Below are 16902 nucleotides of genomic sequence, written 5' to 3'. Positions count from 1 at the left end.
TTTCCTTAACTTTCTCTGTTTCTTTTATGGAAAGTGGTCTGTTTAAGCTTTCTGACTCTAATGGGATCAATTTTGTTAATCTGTTTCTCTAGGAAATTATCCCTTTCATCTGGGGTTTCAGATTTATTTGCATAGAGGCTACAAAGTAATCTCTTAGGATTTAAAAATTTTTCCTCTATTTTATTGGTTATTTCCCTCATGCCATTTCTTATTTTGTGTATTTGTGCTTTCCTCCTTTTTTACCTAATTAATTTATGTGGTGGTTGATCTATTTTGCTATTTTTTTCCAAAAATAACAGAATTTTTAATTATTAATTAGATCTAGTTTTCTGTTCTCTTCCTCATTAATTTCTACTTTTATCTTTATTTCCTTCATGTTCTTTCTTTTGGTTTTCATTGTTTTTTTAAATTGTTTGAGTTTGAATTTAATTAATTATTTTTGAAAGACACTTTTTTGAGCCATTTTAAGTTTACAGAAAAATTATGCAGAAAGTAGAGTGTTCCCTTATACCCCCTCCCCCTGCACTCTCCCCACAGTTTCTCTTATTAACTTCTTGCATTAATGTGGTTCATTTGTTAAAGTTGATGAACCAATGTTGATACATTGTTATATAACGTCCTTAGTTTGCATTAGGGTTCATTCTTTGTATTGTACAGTTCTATGGGTTTTGACATATGCATAATGCCATTTATGTACTATTACAGTATCATATAGAGTAGTTTCACTGCCCCAAAAATGCTCTGTGCTCCACCTAGCCATCCCTCTCTCCCTCCCCTTATACTCCTGGCAACCACTGATCTTTTTAGTGTATATAATTTTGCCTTTTCCAGAGTTTCATATAGTGGGAATCATACTGTATGCAGCTTTTTCAGACTGGCTTCTTTCATTTAGCATTATGCTTTTACAGTTCCTCCATGCCTTTTTGTAGCTTGATAACTCCTTTCTATTTATTGCTGAATAATACTTTATTGTATGGATGTACTGGAGTTATCCATTCACCTATTGATGGACATCTTGGTTGTTTCCAATTTTTGGCATTATGAATAAAGCTGCTACAAACATTCTTGTACAGGTTTTTAAAATAGCTTTTCATTTATTTTTATTCTTTCATTTTTAATTGATATATTTAGTGCAATGAATTTTTCTCTGATCACTGTTTTAAATGCATCCCATAGAATCTGATATGTGGTGTTCTCACTGTCATTATTTCTTGAAAAATCTATAATTTCACTTGTAGAATACCCAGCAGTTATTAGGAGGTTTTAAAATTTCTAGGTAGCAGCGCCTTTCAGTTCTTTATTTTTGTTGATAAATTCTAGTTTTATTACATTATAATCAGTGAGTGTGGTTTCTAATATTTCTACTTTATGGAAGTTACTGATGTTTCTTCTGTGACCTAATATATGTTCATTTTTGGTGAATGTGGTATGGGCACTTGAGAAGAATGGGGTTCTCTGGTATCAGGGTGTAGACTTTGATACATATCCATAAGATATACCCTATTGATTATGTTGTTTATATCTTCTATCTCCTTATTTTTTGTCCACTTGATCTGTCTTGTACTGAGAGTGGTATATTAAAGCCTTCTATTAGTGTGTTTCTGAATGTATCTCCTTGCATGTCTTGTTGTTTTGGTTTCATAAAGATGGTTGCTGTGTTATATTCATATGAGTATGTGTATTCATATGTGCTATATCTTCATTATGGGTAGGGGCTTTTAGCACTAAAAAATGTCCTTTGTCACGGTTAATTTTTTGGAACTTGAATTCTACTTTGTCTGATACCAGCATTGCCCACTCTGTCCCCCTACCCCCATGTTTTTTTTGTTTTTAATTCAGTTTTATTGAGATATATTCACATACCATACAGTCATCCATGGTGTACAATCAGCTGTTCACAGTACCATCATAAAGTTGTGCATTCATCACCCCAATCTATTTTTGAACATTTTCCTTATACCAGAAAGAATCAGAATAAGAATAAAAAATAAAAATAAAAAAGAACACCCAAATCATCCCCTCTATCCCACCCTATTTTTCCTTTAGTTTTTGTCCTCATTTATCTACTATTCACTGGATAAAGGGAGTACGATCCACAAGGTTTTCACAATCACGCTATCACCCCTTGTAGGCTACAATGTTATGCAGTCATCTTCAAGAGTCAAGGCTACTGGGTTGGAGTTTGGTAGTTTCAGGTATTTACTTCTAGCTATTCCAATGCATTAAAACCTAAAAAGTGTTACCTATATAGTGCGTAAGAATGCCCACCAGAGTGACCTCTTGACTCCATTTGAAATCTCTCAGCCACTGAAGCTTTATTTCGTTTCATTTCACATCCCCCTTTTGGTCAAGAAGATGTTCTCAATCCCGTGATGCTGGGTCCAGATTCATCCCCAGGAGTCACATCCTGCATTGCCAGGGAGATGTACACCCCTAGGAGTCAGGTCTCATGTAGTGGGGAGGGCAGTGAGTTCACCTGCCAAGGTGGCTTAGTTAGAGAGAGAGGGCCACATCTGAGCAACAAAGAGGTACTCAGCGGGGAGACTCTTAGGCACAGTTATAAGCAGGTTTAGCCTCTCCTTTGCAGTAACAAGCTTCATAGGGGCAAGCCCCAAGACAGAGGTCAGCATGTCAAGCTGTCAGTCCCCAGTGTTTATGAGAACATCAGCAGCAATCCAAGTGAGGAAGTCCAACACCTCCTCATCCTCCCCAAGCTCCTCGGGGGGGGGGGGGCGAATATATATTTTTATTCTCCACCCAAATTACTTTGGGATGTGTTGCTATTTCACTCTAACCTGTACAGGCCTACCATATCTCACTCCCTATTCAAAGTTCCATGTAATTGTGGTGTTTGAACAAACTGACTGTAGAAGTTATATTGTTTAGAAAATATAGATCCTATACCAAATAAACATTTCTTCCCTTGGTCTCATATGGAAATTGAATTTTTAACACACACTCAGTTTCAACCTTTACCCTTTGGCCTGATTTGCCCTAGTCTTAACCAGATCTGCTTCATTCATATCTCTAATTGAAATCTCACCCCCGTGTTTTTGTTTCCATTTGCCCAGTATACTTCTGTGCATCCATTTATTTTATTTTATTTTCCTTTGTTAGAGAAGTTGTGGTTTTCAATAAATCTTGCATAAAACATAGGATCCCCAAATACCACCCCACCACCAACACCCTGCTTTGGTGTGGAGCATTTGTTACAATTTATGGTAGCATATTTTTATAATTGTACTATTAATTAAAGTCCTTGGTTTAACTTAGGGTTCACTGTGTAGTATAATTCCATGGATTTTTTTTTTAAATTATTCCATTATATATACAATCTAACATTTCCCTCTTTCAATCATATTCAGATATGTATATTTCTGTGCTGTTAATTGCATTCACAATGTTGTGCTACTATCACCATCATCCATTACCAAAACATTTCCATCATTCCAAATAGGAATGCTGTACATTTTAAGCCTTAACTTCCCATTCCCTATCTCTACCCCATCCCCCAGTAACCTATATTCTAGATTCTGACTATATGAGTTTGCTTATTCTAATTATTTCAAATCAGTGAGATGATACAATATTTGTCTTTTTGTGTCTGGCTCTTTCCACTCAACGTGATGTCTTCAGGATCCATCTACACTGTCACACACGTATCAGGTCTTCATTCCTTTTTATGGCTAAATAATATTCCATTGTATGTATATGCCACATCATTATATTTATCCATTCAAGTCTTGATGGACACTTGGGTTGCTTCCATCTTTGGCAATTGTGAATAACTGCCAAACATTAGTGTACAAATATCTGTTCGAGCCCCTGCTTTCAATTCTTTTGGGTATATACCCAGTCCTGGTATTGCTGGGTCATTTGGTAGTTCTATACTTAGCTTTCTGAGGAACCGCCAAACGGTCGTCTACAGCCATTGAACCATTTTACATTGCCACTAGCAATGAACGAGTATTCTTATTTCTCCACATCCTCTCCAACTTATTTTCTGTTGTTTTTTTTTTTTTTTTTTTTTGCAGCCATTCTAATGGGTATGAAATGGTATCTTATTATGGTTTTTATTTGCATTTCCTTGATGGCTGATGATGTTGAGTATCTTTTCATGTGCTTTCTGGCCATTTGTGTATCTTCTTTGGAGAGATGTCTGTTCAAGTCTTTTGCTCATTTTTTAATTGGGTTATCTTTTTTTATTTTTTCCTCTCTCTACAGATACCTGCTTTTTAATAATTAGCGCTGACTCTCAGAACTTAAACTGTCTCATTTCTTTATTCTGTGCTTTGGAAGGGATTTAGTAACTGCATTTTCTGTCTTAATGGAAGTTAAAATCTTGTTTTGTAAATAAACCATTTCCTAACTAACCACTGCAAATCCAAACAATGAGACCTAGTTTCCTTAAAGGGGCAAACATCAATCACCTGCTTAGCTCCTGCTGGCTGGTGCATGTCTACGTCACAAGGCTGCCAGAGGGGTGTGGTGCTGGAACTCTCCTCTCCCAAACTTGACCTTCCTCCTGAGCTGCAGGAGCAGCTGTTTCACCTTCTGCTACACACTGTTCTCCAGACAGGCCAGGCATCTGTTGCCCACTATAGCATATGTAGGATCAGTCCCAAGAAAAATCTTGCTATGGCACATTCCCTTGCAACCAGAACTCAGGATATCCTGAGTTATGGGTAACAAAGATTTTTGTACAAACCTTAACAGGCAACTTGTCCCAGCCATTTCCCTGTCTTAGCTAGTTGCTTCATTGAATTAGTGCTTCTTTCTCAGGAAGATCTGGATTCAGCTTCTCCAAGCAGCTGTAAAGAATGTCTAGAGCCACTTGTGGTGGACGCAGCCCACAACTTTGCACATGGACTTGTGAAGCTAAAGTGGCCTAGAGTGTTAACTCAGAAACCAGGAAAAAGATAACCCAAACCAACCATGGTATTTCTTGCTGGGTGGAAAATGGTCGCCAAGCTGGCTCTTTCGGCACTTGATCTAATCTTTGTTTGGAAAAAGATCACTGACAAGAGTGGAAATTTGGGAGGCCAGAGTAAAAGACCAAAGAGTGAAGTTTTTAAAAAAATATACAGTTGCCCAAGTTTTAGGGACTGATGCCGTGGCATTTTACTTTTGTTCACCAAATTATTCATACAACAAAGCTCACTCCTTGACTGTCTCAGCCACTTCAGGCACAACAAAGAAGTCCAACAAGGAAAATTCTTAAAAACCAGCAGCAAAATCCCAGTACTCCTATGCAGCTCTTGTAACCTGCCCGCTTGCTAAATAAACAAGACCCTAATCCAACTGCAAGCTATCTAAGTGGCAGGCAGGCTGTCCTACTCAGAGAGCCCACACAGCTGCTCCGGGACTATGGCAACATGGGAGGAGGGTGTAACAGTGCTGGAAGAAATGAGAGGTTTATCCATCCAGAGAGGCGGACTTGATTCTCAACTTCTTCCTGTGTTTCCAGAGGGGAAGGCAGGCAATGGCTTTGTTCGCTCTGCCTCTAGGTAGGATGACAAAGGCCATGGAAACTGAGACAGAGGATGTGTGGAAGGGCTTGTGTCTTTTCCCGATTGAGGATGAATGGGTGGGCTCCTGGAGAAAGACCATTTTCCTGGTACACAATCCCAAGGCTTTTAGTACCAACAGCCTGCTGATTCCTTTCCTCTCTCCAGAGAGGTGAAAAGGATGTGAAGGCAGGAGGGCCCCCTTCCTGTTTAGTGCCACTGGAAGCACTCACCAAGAGAAGGCAAGAATGAGTGTCTGCTACACACCCTCCTCCTGCCCCCCACACAAAACGAGAGGAGAAGGATGAGGGGCTGGACCCTCTTGGCAGGTCAGTGCAGTTTGATGAATGCCTCTAGCTCTTCTGGAATGAAGCCCTTGTAGGGAATCTTGTTCTTGTCCAGGGCTCGGGTGGCAAGGCACTGAATGGTAACATAGTTGAAGGGCTGCACCATGCTCTTGGCCAGGAGCTTCTTGTCCTGCAGCTCATAGTCTGTTTTCTTGAAGACATTGTTGGTGTCCATGTGGGCCCCTGCTCCTATCAGGACATTCATGATCTCCAGGCAGTTGTTCCGGGCTGGTATGTGTAGTAGGGTAGTGTCAAAGTCCCTGCTGTCAGGATTGGCCCCACAGCTGAGCAGCACCTCAACCACGTGGAGAGAGGGGAATCTGCCCACTGGATAGCGGCCCACATTTCTGGTGTCCTTGTCCATGGCCATGTGCAAAGAGGGGAAGCCATTCTTGCCGTGTGGTGTACATTTGAGCAGCTGATAGAAGGTCTGGTGCTTCAGGTGTTCCTGAGCAGGGGTGCACTCCACTTTCCACCAGGTTGAGAATGATGGCCAAGGTGTTGGTGAACTGGGCCAAGTCCTCAAGTCCTTGAGGAACTGCAGGGCCCACTATACTTCTCTTTGCTGAGCACCCCCATGAGATCTGTGAAGCTGATTTGCGTACCCAGGCTGCCTTTTACTGCTTGGTCCTGCAGCACATAAAAGAAGAGTTCGGCAGAGGAGAGGAAACTACTGGACATCATGGGACTCAGAGGCTCCAAGGTGTTCTGCTGCATGTCCAGGGTGTGCTTCCACAAGTGGATTCAGCGCTTCAAATTGCCGTAGTGTGCATACATGGCACCCCTGTAATGGATGTAATAGGAAGTGTCTGGGTGAGAAGGACCAGGATTTGCTCATGGATCAATAGGGCCTGCGTTAGCATCTCGTCTAGGTCGGTGATGTAAACACTTCTAGTTCCTCAGTGGTATTCATCTCCCCGGAGTAGTCATAGGCAGGACCAGCTGCTGGGGCTCTGGCTTGGGCAAATACTTGCCCCCCCCCCCCCCCGCCCCAGTGCAACTCCATAGCCCATCTCATGTTTGAGGGCCCCCAGTTTCTTTTTTTTTTTTTTTTTTTTTTTATTAAATTCAGTTTTATTGAAATACATTCACACACCATACAATCATCCATGATATACAATCCACTGTCCATGGCCCCCAGTTTCTTATCCACATATGTGGCACCTAGCAATTCCAAGGCTTCCACTTTATCTTCCTGGCTAATGGGACAGCAGCTTTCATTAGATTCACTGTTAAGTGGTTCATCTGGGGAGAAGCTAGAGCAATAGGCCCCTAGGAACTGCTCACGTCCATGATGGCAGAGGGGCCTTCCTGGGAGAGCCCTGGCCATGCTTCTATACAGGTTGCTCCTGATGAGGTACTCCACGACATTGGAGTGGCCTGTCACACTGGTTTCCAGGAGCACTGTGATTCTGTAGCCATTGTGCTCCATGAGGGCATTGTAGCCCAGCAGCAGCTGCAGGATCTCCAGGCTGGTGGACTTGGTGCAGTCCTGCAGGGCCATGTTGCCCTTGGTGCTGCATGGGTTCACCTGGACGCCCTGCTCCTATTGGTAGTGGGTGATCTTGCTGTGGCCCTTATAACAGGAGATCATGAGGCATGTGTACCTGTGCTTATGGGGACCTCCAAGTCGGCCTGGTACTCACTGACCAAGTAGCACACCACTTCAAGGTGCTCATCGAAGTAGGCAGTGTGCAGGGCATCGAGTTGGCGCACATGGTGTGGTTCACCGAGGCTCCGTGACACAGCAGGCTATGCACAGTGTTCAGCTGGCCTGTGGTCGAAGTGGCCCACAGTGGCGGTGTGCCCTCAGTGGTCTTGCCATCAAAGTATACTGAGCTGCTGGCCTCCACACTTGCTCTGCGCCGGTCCACCAGGTTCTCCACCTTGTCTCCCCCAACTGGCCACCTCTCCCATCAGCTCCTCCCAGCTCCAGCCACCCAGCAGCTTCTGAAGCAGCTGCAACTTGCTGTTGCAGGTGACGTTGTACACCACAATGCAGAGGTCCATGGTCCGGCCCTTTGCCACACCATGGACCTGCATGGGGGACGAGGAGATGGTGAACTAGAGCCCCAGTGGGCAATCTGTAACTATCACTGTCCCCCGCTCCCCAATCTTACGGCCTCTTTGAGCAGAACAAAATGGCTCTTTGACTTTTTGTTAAGTTGAAGGATTTCTTTATATATACTGGATATTAATCCTTTATTGGATATGTGGTTTCCAAATATTTTCTCCCATTGTGTAGATTGTCTTTTTATTTTCATGATAGTCTTCTGAGGAACAAAAGTTTTTTGTTTTAATGAGGTCTTGTTTATCTATTTTTTCTTTGTTGTTTTTGCTTTGGTTGTGAATTCTAAGAAACCATTGCCTAACAAGATCCCAAAGATGCTTCCCTATGTTTTCATCTAGGAGTTTATAGTTCTAGCTGTTATATTTAGGTTTTTGATCCATTTTGAGTTGATTTTTGTATATGGTAAGAGGTGAGGGGATCCTCCTTTTTTTTTTGCAAATGGAGATCCGGTTTTCCCAACAACATTTGTTGAAGAGACTGTTCTTTCCCAGTTGAGTAGTGTTTGCCACCTTGTCAAAAATCAGTTGGCCATAAATGTGAGGGTTGATCTGAGCTCTCAATTCTATTCTATTGGTCTGTATGTCTGTCCTTGCGCCAGTGCCATGGTGTTTTGATTACTATGGCTTTGTAATGAGTTTTAAGATCAGGAAGTGTGGGTCCTCCAACATCATTCTTCTTTTTCAAGATGGCGTTGACTGTTTGGGGCTCTTTACCCTTTCATTTAAGTTTGATGATTGGCTTTTCCCTTTTTGCAAAGAAGATGTTGGAATATTGATTGGGATTGCACTAAATCTATAAATTGCCTTGGGTAGTACAGACATCTTAATGAAACAGTCTTCCAGTACATGAGCATGGAATATCTTTCCAGTTATTTAAGTTTTCTTTAATTTATTTTAGCAGTGTTTTGTAGTTTTCTGTGTACAAGTCCTTTACATTCTTGGTTAGATTTATTCCTAGATATTTGATCCTTTTTTAAAAAATTCAGTTTTATTGAGAGATGTATTCCCATACCATACAGTCATCCACAGTGTACAATCAACTATTCATAGTACCATTATACAGTTGTGCATTCATCACCACAATCAATTTTTGAACACTTTCCTTACGCCAAAAAAATAAATAAATAAATAAAAATAAGAACAAAAATGAAAGTAAAGAAGAACACCCAAAGCATTCCATCCCCCCATCCCACCCTATTTTTCATTTAGTTTTTGTCCCCATTTTTCTACTCATCTGTCCATACGCTGGATAAAGGGAGTGTGAGCCACAAGGTTTTCACAATCACACGGTCACACAGTATAAGCTATATAGTTATACAGTCATCTTTAAGAATCAAGGCTACTGGGTTGCAGTTTGACAATTTAAGGTATTTCCTTCTAGCTATTCCAATACACTAAAAACTAAAAAGAGATATCTATATAGCACATAAGAATCCCCTCCAGAGTGACCTCTTGACTCAATTTGAAACCTCTCAGCCACTGAAACTTTATTTTGTTTCATTTCACTTCCTGCTTTTGGTCAAGAAGATGTTCTCAATCCCACAATACCAGGTCCAGGCTCATCCCTGGGAGTCATGTCCCACGTAGGAGGGAAGGCAGTGAGTTCACCTGCTGAGTGGGCTTAGAGAGAGCGGGCCACATCTGAGCAACAAATAGGTTCTTAGGCACAATTATAAGTAGGCTTAGCCTCTTCTTTGCAGTAACAAACTTCATAAGGGCAAGCCCCAAGATTGAGGGCTCTGTCTGAATTGTTAGTCCTCATTGTTTGTGAGAATATCAGTAATAACCCAGGTGAGGAAGTCCAACATTTCCACATTTTCCCCCAGTTCCGCCAGGGAGCCCTGCAAATACATTTTTATTCTCTGCCCAAATTTTTTGGGATGTTTCAGTATTTCACACTAACCTGTACAAACCTACTAGATCTCACTTCCTATTCAAAGTTCCATGTAATTACGGTGTTTGAATAAACTGACCATACAAGTTAAATTATTCAGTGTGTTACAGAAAATATAGATCCTATACCAAATAAACATCTTTTACCTTAGTCTTGCACAGAAGTTGAAGTTTTAAAACACAGTCAATATTGTCCTTTACCACTTGGCCTGATTTGCCTTAGTCTTAACCAGACCTGCTTCATTCATATCTCTAGTTGAAGTCTGAACTCTTTTTCAGCTTTTTTAACAGTTACTATATGTGCTAATACTGACATTCATATCTGCCGAGCTCTAGCTCTGAGTTTCAGGTGTCACACAGATACCCAAAGTTCCAGAGACTGACCAGGTTATACACAAAAAGCTCAGCATCTCAGAATTTGGAGATAACCATTACAACTCAGGAATAGATGCGGCTGCTGTAAGAGCTTACAATCTAGGGACCATTACAATAAGCATTCCCCTGATAACCTGTGCTCTTCAGATTCAATTCTCAGCGTTTACACGTTACAATTAGTCCATATTAGTGAGGCAGTATAATGTTTGTCTTTTCATTTCTGGCATATGTCACTCAAAATGCTTTCCTCAAGATCCATTCACCTAGTTGCGTGTCTTGATATTTGATTCTTTTAGTTAATATTGTGCATGAAATTTTTTTATTTTTTTCTTGTTCTGATTGTTCATTGCTTGGGTATAGAAACACTACTGATTTTTTGGGTGTTGATCTTATGCCCCAGCACTTTGCTGAATTCATTTATTAGCTCTAGGAGCTTCATTGTGGATTTTTCAGGGTTTTCTGTATATCAGATCATATCATCTGCAAATAGGGAAAGTTTTACTTCTTCTTTTCCAATTTGGATGCCTTTTATTTCTTTTTCTTGCTTAATTCCTCTGGCAAGAACTTCCAGTGCAGTGTCGAATCGCAGTGGTGACACTGATCATCCTTGTCTTGTTACTGATCTTAGGAGGGAAAGCTTTCAGTTTTCCGTCATTAAGTAGGATCTTAGCTGTGGGCTTTTCATATATACCCTTTATCATGTTGAGGAAGTTTCATTCTATTCCTAGTGTTCTAAGTGTTTTTATTAAGAAAGGATGCTGTATTTTGTCAAATGCCTTTTCTGTAGCGATTGAGATGATCATGTGGCTTTTTTCCTTCATTCTGATAATGTGGTGTATTACATTAATTGATTTTCTTATGTTGAACCACCCTTGCATACCAGGGATAAATCTCACTTGATCATGGTGTGCAATTCTTTTAATATGCTGTTGGATTCAGTTTGCTAGTATTTGGTTGAGGATTTTTGCATCTGTGTTCCTAAGACATAGCAGTCTGTAATTTTCTTTTCTTGTGGTATCTTTATCAAGCTTTAGTACAAGGGTGATGTTGGCCTTGTAGAATGAGTCAGGAAGTATTCCCTCCTTTTCAATTTTTTGGAAGAGATTGAGCAGAATTGGAGTTAAGTCTTCTTAGCATGTTTGATAGAATTCCCCTGTGAAACTATCTGGTCCTAGACTTTTCCTTGTTAGAAGGTTTTTGATTACTGATTCAATCTCTTTACTAGAAATTGGTTTGTTGAAATCTTCCATTTCTTCTTGAGTCAGTGTAGGTATATTTCTAAGAATTTGTCAATTTCATCTAGGTTATCTAATTTATTGGCATTCAGTTGTTCATAGTATCCGCTTACAGTCCTTTTTATTTCAGCAGGGTCGGTAGTGATGTTCCCCTTTTCATTTCTGATTTTCGTTATTTGCATACTCTCTTTTTCTTTGTCAGTCTAGCTAAAGGTTTGTCAATTTTGTTTATTTTTTTCAAAGAACCAACTGTTTGTTTTGCTGAGTCTCTCTATTGGTTTTTTGTTTTTTATTTCATTTATCTCTGCTCTCATCTTTGTTATTTCCTTCCTTCTGCTCACTTTGGGTTTAGTTTGCTCTTCTTTTTCTAGTTCTTCCAGTTTTGAGGTTAGGTCTCTGATTTGAGGTCTTTCTTCTTTTAATGTAAGCATCTAGAGCTATACATTTCCCTCTCAGCCCTGCCTCCACTGCATCTCATAAGTTTTGGTATGTTGTATTTTCATTTTCATTTGCCTCAAGATATTTCCTAAATTTGCTTCTGATTTCCTCTTTAACCATTGGTTGTTTAAGAGTGTGTTGTATAATTTCCACATATTGGTGAATTTTCCCTTTCTCCCTCTGTTATTGATTTCTAGCTACATTTTGTTGTGGTAGGAGGAGTTACATTGTATGATTTCAATATTTTTTAATTTATTGAGACTTGTTTTGTGACCCAACATATAGTCAGTCATCCATGTGCACTCAAGAAAAATGTGTATTCTTTTTTCATTGGGTGCAGTGTTCTATATATGTCTGTTAGGTCTAGTTGGTTTAGTGTATCGTTCAAGTTCTGTGCTTCCTTACTGATCTTTTGACTAGATGTTGTATCCATTATTGAGAGTGGTGTGTTAAAGTCTCCTGCTATTAATGTGGAACTGTCAATTTCTCCCTTCAAAACTCTTAGTATTTGCTTCATATATTTTGGGGCTCTGCTGTTAGGTGCATATATATTTATAATTGTTACTTCTTCCTGTTGAATTGTCCCTTTTATTAATATGTAATGACCATCTTTGTCCCTTGTAACTGTTTTTGGCTTAAAGTCTATTTTATCCAGTATTACTGTAACCACCCCAGCTCTCTTTTGGTTAGTATTTGATGGTGTATTTTTTTCCCATCCTTCACTGTCAGCCTACTTGTATCTTTGACTTTAAGATGAGTCTCTTGCAGACAGTATATAGTTGGGCCATGCTTTTTCATCCATTCTGCTAATCTCTGCCTTTTGACTGGAGGGTTTAATCCATTTACATTTAAAGTCACTATTGATAATACAGGTCTTCTGACATTTTGCTATTTAGCCTTTGTAAGTCTTACACCTTTTCTGTCCCTCACTTCCATTAAAGCCTACTTTTATATTTATTTGCTTTCTTGTGTTGTACCATATTGAGTGCTTTCTCATTTCTATCTGGATATATTTTTCATGTTTTCCTTGCAGTTACCATGGGGTTAAAATTTAACAGCCTAAATATATTAACAATCATATTTGGTTTGATGCCAACTTAACTTCAATAGTATGCACATATGCTTTTCCTATACTCCTGTCCCCCCACCATATTTTTGTACTTTTTACCACTTATATCTTTGTACATTGTATTTCAAAAAACCAAGATTTATCATTACTTTTTATACATTTGGATTTCGGCACCTGTAGGAAGTAAGAAGTGGTGTTACGTACTACAACAATACAATACAATAAATACTGGCATTTATAATTACCTAAACAGTTATCTTTACCGCAGGTCTTTGTTTCTTTATGGTGCTTTGAATCACTGTCTAGAATCCTTTAATTTCAGTCTGAAGAACTCCCTTTGCCATTGCTTGTAGGGCAGGTCTAGTGGTGATGAACTCCCTCAGTTTTTGTTTATCTGGGAATGTCATAATATCTCCCTCATTTTTGAAAGAGTCTTGCCAGATAAAAAAATGTTGGCTGACAGCTGTTTTTCTTCAGTACTTTAAGTATTTCAACCCACTGCCTTCTTGCCTCCATGGTTTCTGATGAGAAATTGGCCCTTAGTCTTATTGGGATTCCCTTGTGTATAACATGTTGCTTTTCTCTTGAAGCTTTCAGAACTTGCTCCTTGTCTTCTGCATTTGATAGTGTAATCAATATGTAATGGGATGTATTTTTCTTCTTGCTTATCCTGTTTGGTGTTTTCTGAGCGTCTTGGATGTGCATATTTATTTTTTTTAATTTTTTTATTTTTTGGTCTATTCCTTCTGTCCCTTTCTCTCTTTCTTCTCCTTGTGGGACTCACATAACACATATTTTGGTGCACTTGATGGTGTCTCATAGCTATCTTAGGCTATTTTTACTTTTAATATTTCTTTTTTCTTTCTGCTCCTCAGCTTGACTCATTTCAGGTGTCTTGTCTTCAAGTTCACTGATTCTTTCTTCTGCTGGCTCCATGCTGCTCTTGAAACCCTTCTGGGAATTTGTCATTTCAATTATTGTGGTCTTCAACTCCAGTAGCTCTTTTTGGTTACCTTTAAAAATTTCTGTGTCTACTTAGACTCTCATATTGTTCATTCATTGTTTTCCTGATTTCCTGTAGTAGTTCTCTGTACTTTCCTTCATCTCCTTAAGCATTTTTTAGGGTCATTTTAAAAGGCTTTGTTTGTTATGTCAACAATCCCGTCATCTCTGTTTGTGTTTTCTGTATTTTTATTCTCTTCCTTTGAATGGACCATTTCCTGGTTTTTTGTCCTGTACTCTTTTGTTGCACACTGTTCATTTTATGTTTTAAAATGTTAACTCTGGGATTTACTTCCTGGGATTTCTGTTTCTTGGGTTTGTACCCAGCTGATGATAAGACAGAGATTTTCTTGAGCGTCTGCCCTCATATTAGGAAAGTCTGTCAAGGTGAATGTACTGTGCAGGGTTTTCCGTATCTTACTGAGCCTCTGTTTTGTCCTAGGCTTTTGCTTTTTAGTTGTTTCAGAGCTCCCCTGTTTACTGGAGTTTGGTTGTCCCTTCTGTTTCCCAGGGGACAAACCATTCCTCTCCGGGGTATCTGAAGCCAGCAGGCCTTTGTCCCAGACTATCCGCCTCTATACTTTTTTACTCTCCTTTCATTGTCTCATGCTGCTTTTGCCGGGAGGGCAAATTCTGGGAGGAGGGTCACCCTGGGGAGGACTTTCCAAATTCAGTCTTTCCCAGCCAAAACAGGGCCAGAGACCCACGAAGGGGCTACAGACTGGCTCCAGAGTGCCCTGTGGAAGGAATCAGGAAGGGTACCAAAAGCTTCTTCAATGGCTCCCCAAAGCTGAGCTTTCCTGGCGTGAGAAGGAAATGCAGCCCTTCAGCTAACTGTTCCCCGCAGCCCTGAGGAGGCCCTGCTTCTTTAAATCTACTGCCTCTGCTCCTGCCAGGGAGGGTTGAAACAGTGACTGCTGCTGCCTTTGTCAGTGCTGGGTTGAAACGGTGAGTGCCGCTGCCTTTGTCCAGGGCGGTAGCTGCCCTCAGAGCCAGGACCTTGGGATCCCAGTTCTGTAATCAAAAGCTGTGATTGGTGATTGGCCGTGCACACCCCTATTCTTGGAGAAGAGGATTTTTTATGTCATTTTCTGTCAGCAGCAGCTAGCCAGGGACTGGACTCTGCTGCATCCAGCCGTGAGAGTGGGGGGTGGGTGCCAGTAGCTGCCATGTGAAGAGAACAATTTATGGTTCTTTACCATCATTTATATGCCTCTTCCTCCTGCTCTCCCCTGGGTGCTATAGAGTGTTTTTCTGGATTCCAGAGTTTCAAAATAGTTGTTTCAGACCATTTCTGCCTGTTTAATAGTTGTTTTGATGGAAGGACTGAGTTCTGAAGCTCCCTACTCCACCATCATCCCTGGAAGTCCTCCCTGCGTGCACTTTTTAGGGGTTGGAGTGGTGTGATGGGAGATGAGGAGAAACCAGCAAAGGAGACAGAGGAAGGTCACAGAGGTAGAAGGAAAACCAGGAAAGTGTAGTATTCTTGAATCCAAGTGAAGACAGTGCTTCAGGGATGAAGATGTGAGTCAAATGCTGCTGGTGGTAGGTCAAGGAGGAGGACTGAGAATTTGTAATTGGATTTAGCAGTATGGATTTCATTAGTGATCTTGACTAAGGCAGTTGTGCAGTGGTGGGGCAGAAAGCCAGATTGGTGAGAAGTCAAGCAAGAATGGGAGGAGAAGAATTGGAGATAATTGCTGGTATACGGCAGCCCTTTTGAGGAATTTAATGGTAAAAGGAGAAATAGGTGCTCTGTGTGTGGTAGCTGTATGATTCATGGACCCATGGCAGTAATTTTGAAAGCCACCAGGAGCGTGAATCCAGTAAGTTGAAGAACTACTTAATTATAGTATTGGAACTGAGGAGGACTTCTGAGATGTAAAGAATAGCTAGTAGAGAAGATTACACCTTAATTACATATTTTTAAAATTCAGTTCCTAGAGCCATCAGTTTCTTTTAAAGACTGAGGAATATTTGAAAAAATCAAGTTTTGAAGTGCCTTTAAAAATTTAATTATTGGACATTATTTGTTTTAGCACAAAATCAGAAGCAAACCAAACATCTAATGGTTAATTAAATTATTGTATATTTATCTGGTGGAACGTTAAGCATGTTAAGCAGTATTAAGCAATTGAGTATTATAATTGCAAATTCTAATTCTTATTATCCAACAACTTTAAAAATCAGGATATACCATCAGATACTCCTAAATATGTTTGCTGTGAGTATATGAAGTGTTTACATACATGATAAAACATGGGAAGTTAGTAGTGGCTGTGTTCTGATGGAGGAATTATGAGTAATTTTTTTCTCTTTTTTTTGAACACTTATTTTACAGTTACTATCAGACATTCTAAACGCTTTTTGTGATTTAACTCAGGGGTCAGCAAGCTACAGTACATTTGGCTTGAGGGGCCTGTTTTTGTATGGTCCTTGAACTAAGAATGGTTTTTACGCTTTAAAGGCTTATTTTTTTTTTTTAAAAAAAAAGATGGGACAGAGACTTTTATGTCATCCACAGAGTTTAAAAATGTTACTGTCTGGCCCTTTACAGAAAAAGCTTACTGACTCTTGATTTAGTTCATTTTATCCTCACACCATTCCAATCAGGTGGGTCCTATTATCATCACTCCCACTTTTACAGATGAGGAAACTGAGGCACAGAGGGTTTATGTAGCTTTTTTTTTATGGCATTCACTGTGATTTAGACCAGTGTTCCAACCCAGCTTAGCCCTAAGACTGAAGAACACACCAGGCATGAAAGTGGACATGGGTTTAATTGGGATTTACTGACAGGAGATGATGGTCTCATGGTTGCAACTGGCCATGAAAAGTGAACCACGGGAAAAAGAGCAAGGCGGGATGGTACTTATAAAGGTTTGTGACAACGGAGCTTCTTGTGAGATTTAATTACAGCAAGGTCTCCCCAAATTTGTTTACTAACAGTGATAAGGGGAGGGAAA

At 40.1% G+C, this 16902-nt stretch overlaps 1 protein-coding gene and 1 pseudogene across 1 annotated transcript in view; one reads left to right on the top strand and one right to left on the bottom strand.

Moving 5' to 3' along the window:
- Positions 1-5837: 5837 nt before the first annotated feature.
- LOC119522668 lies at positions 5838-7864 on the bottom strand (annotated as a pseudogene).
- A 6144-nt stretch (positions 7865-14008) lies between these two features.
- Positions 14009-16902, top strand: part of BCLAF3 (BCLAF1 and THRAP3 family member 3) — a 72103-nt gene continuing 69209 nt past the window's right edge. The window contains 1 exon segment of the mRNA XM_037821189.1: positions 14009-15762. Coding sequence (XP_037677117.1) covers positions 15709-15762 — 54 coding nt within the window. The 5' untranslated portion in view covers positions 14009-15708.

This window comes from Choloepus didactylus, chromosome X (assembly GCF_015220235.1).
Source record: "Choloepus didactylus isolate mChoDid1 chromosome X, mChoDid1.pri, whole genome shotgun sequence".
Taxonomy (NCBI): domain Eukaryota; kingdom Metazoa; phylum Chordata; class Mammalia; order Pilosa; family Megalonychidae; genus Choloepus; species Choloepus didactylus.
The sequence above is the reverse complement of the archived record's forward strand: the minus strand, read 5'-3'. Positions and strand labels throughout refer to the sequence as shown.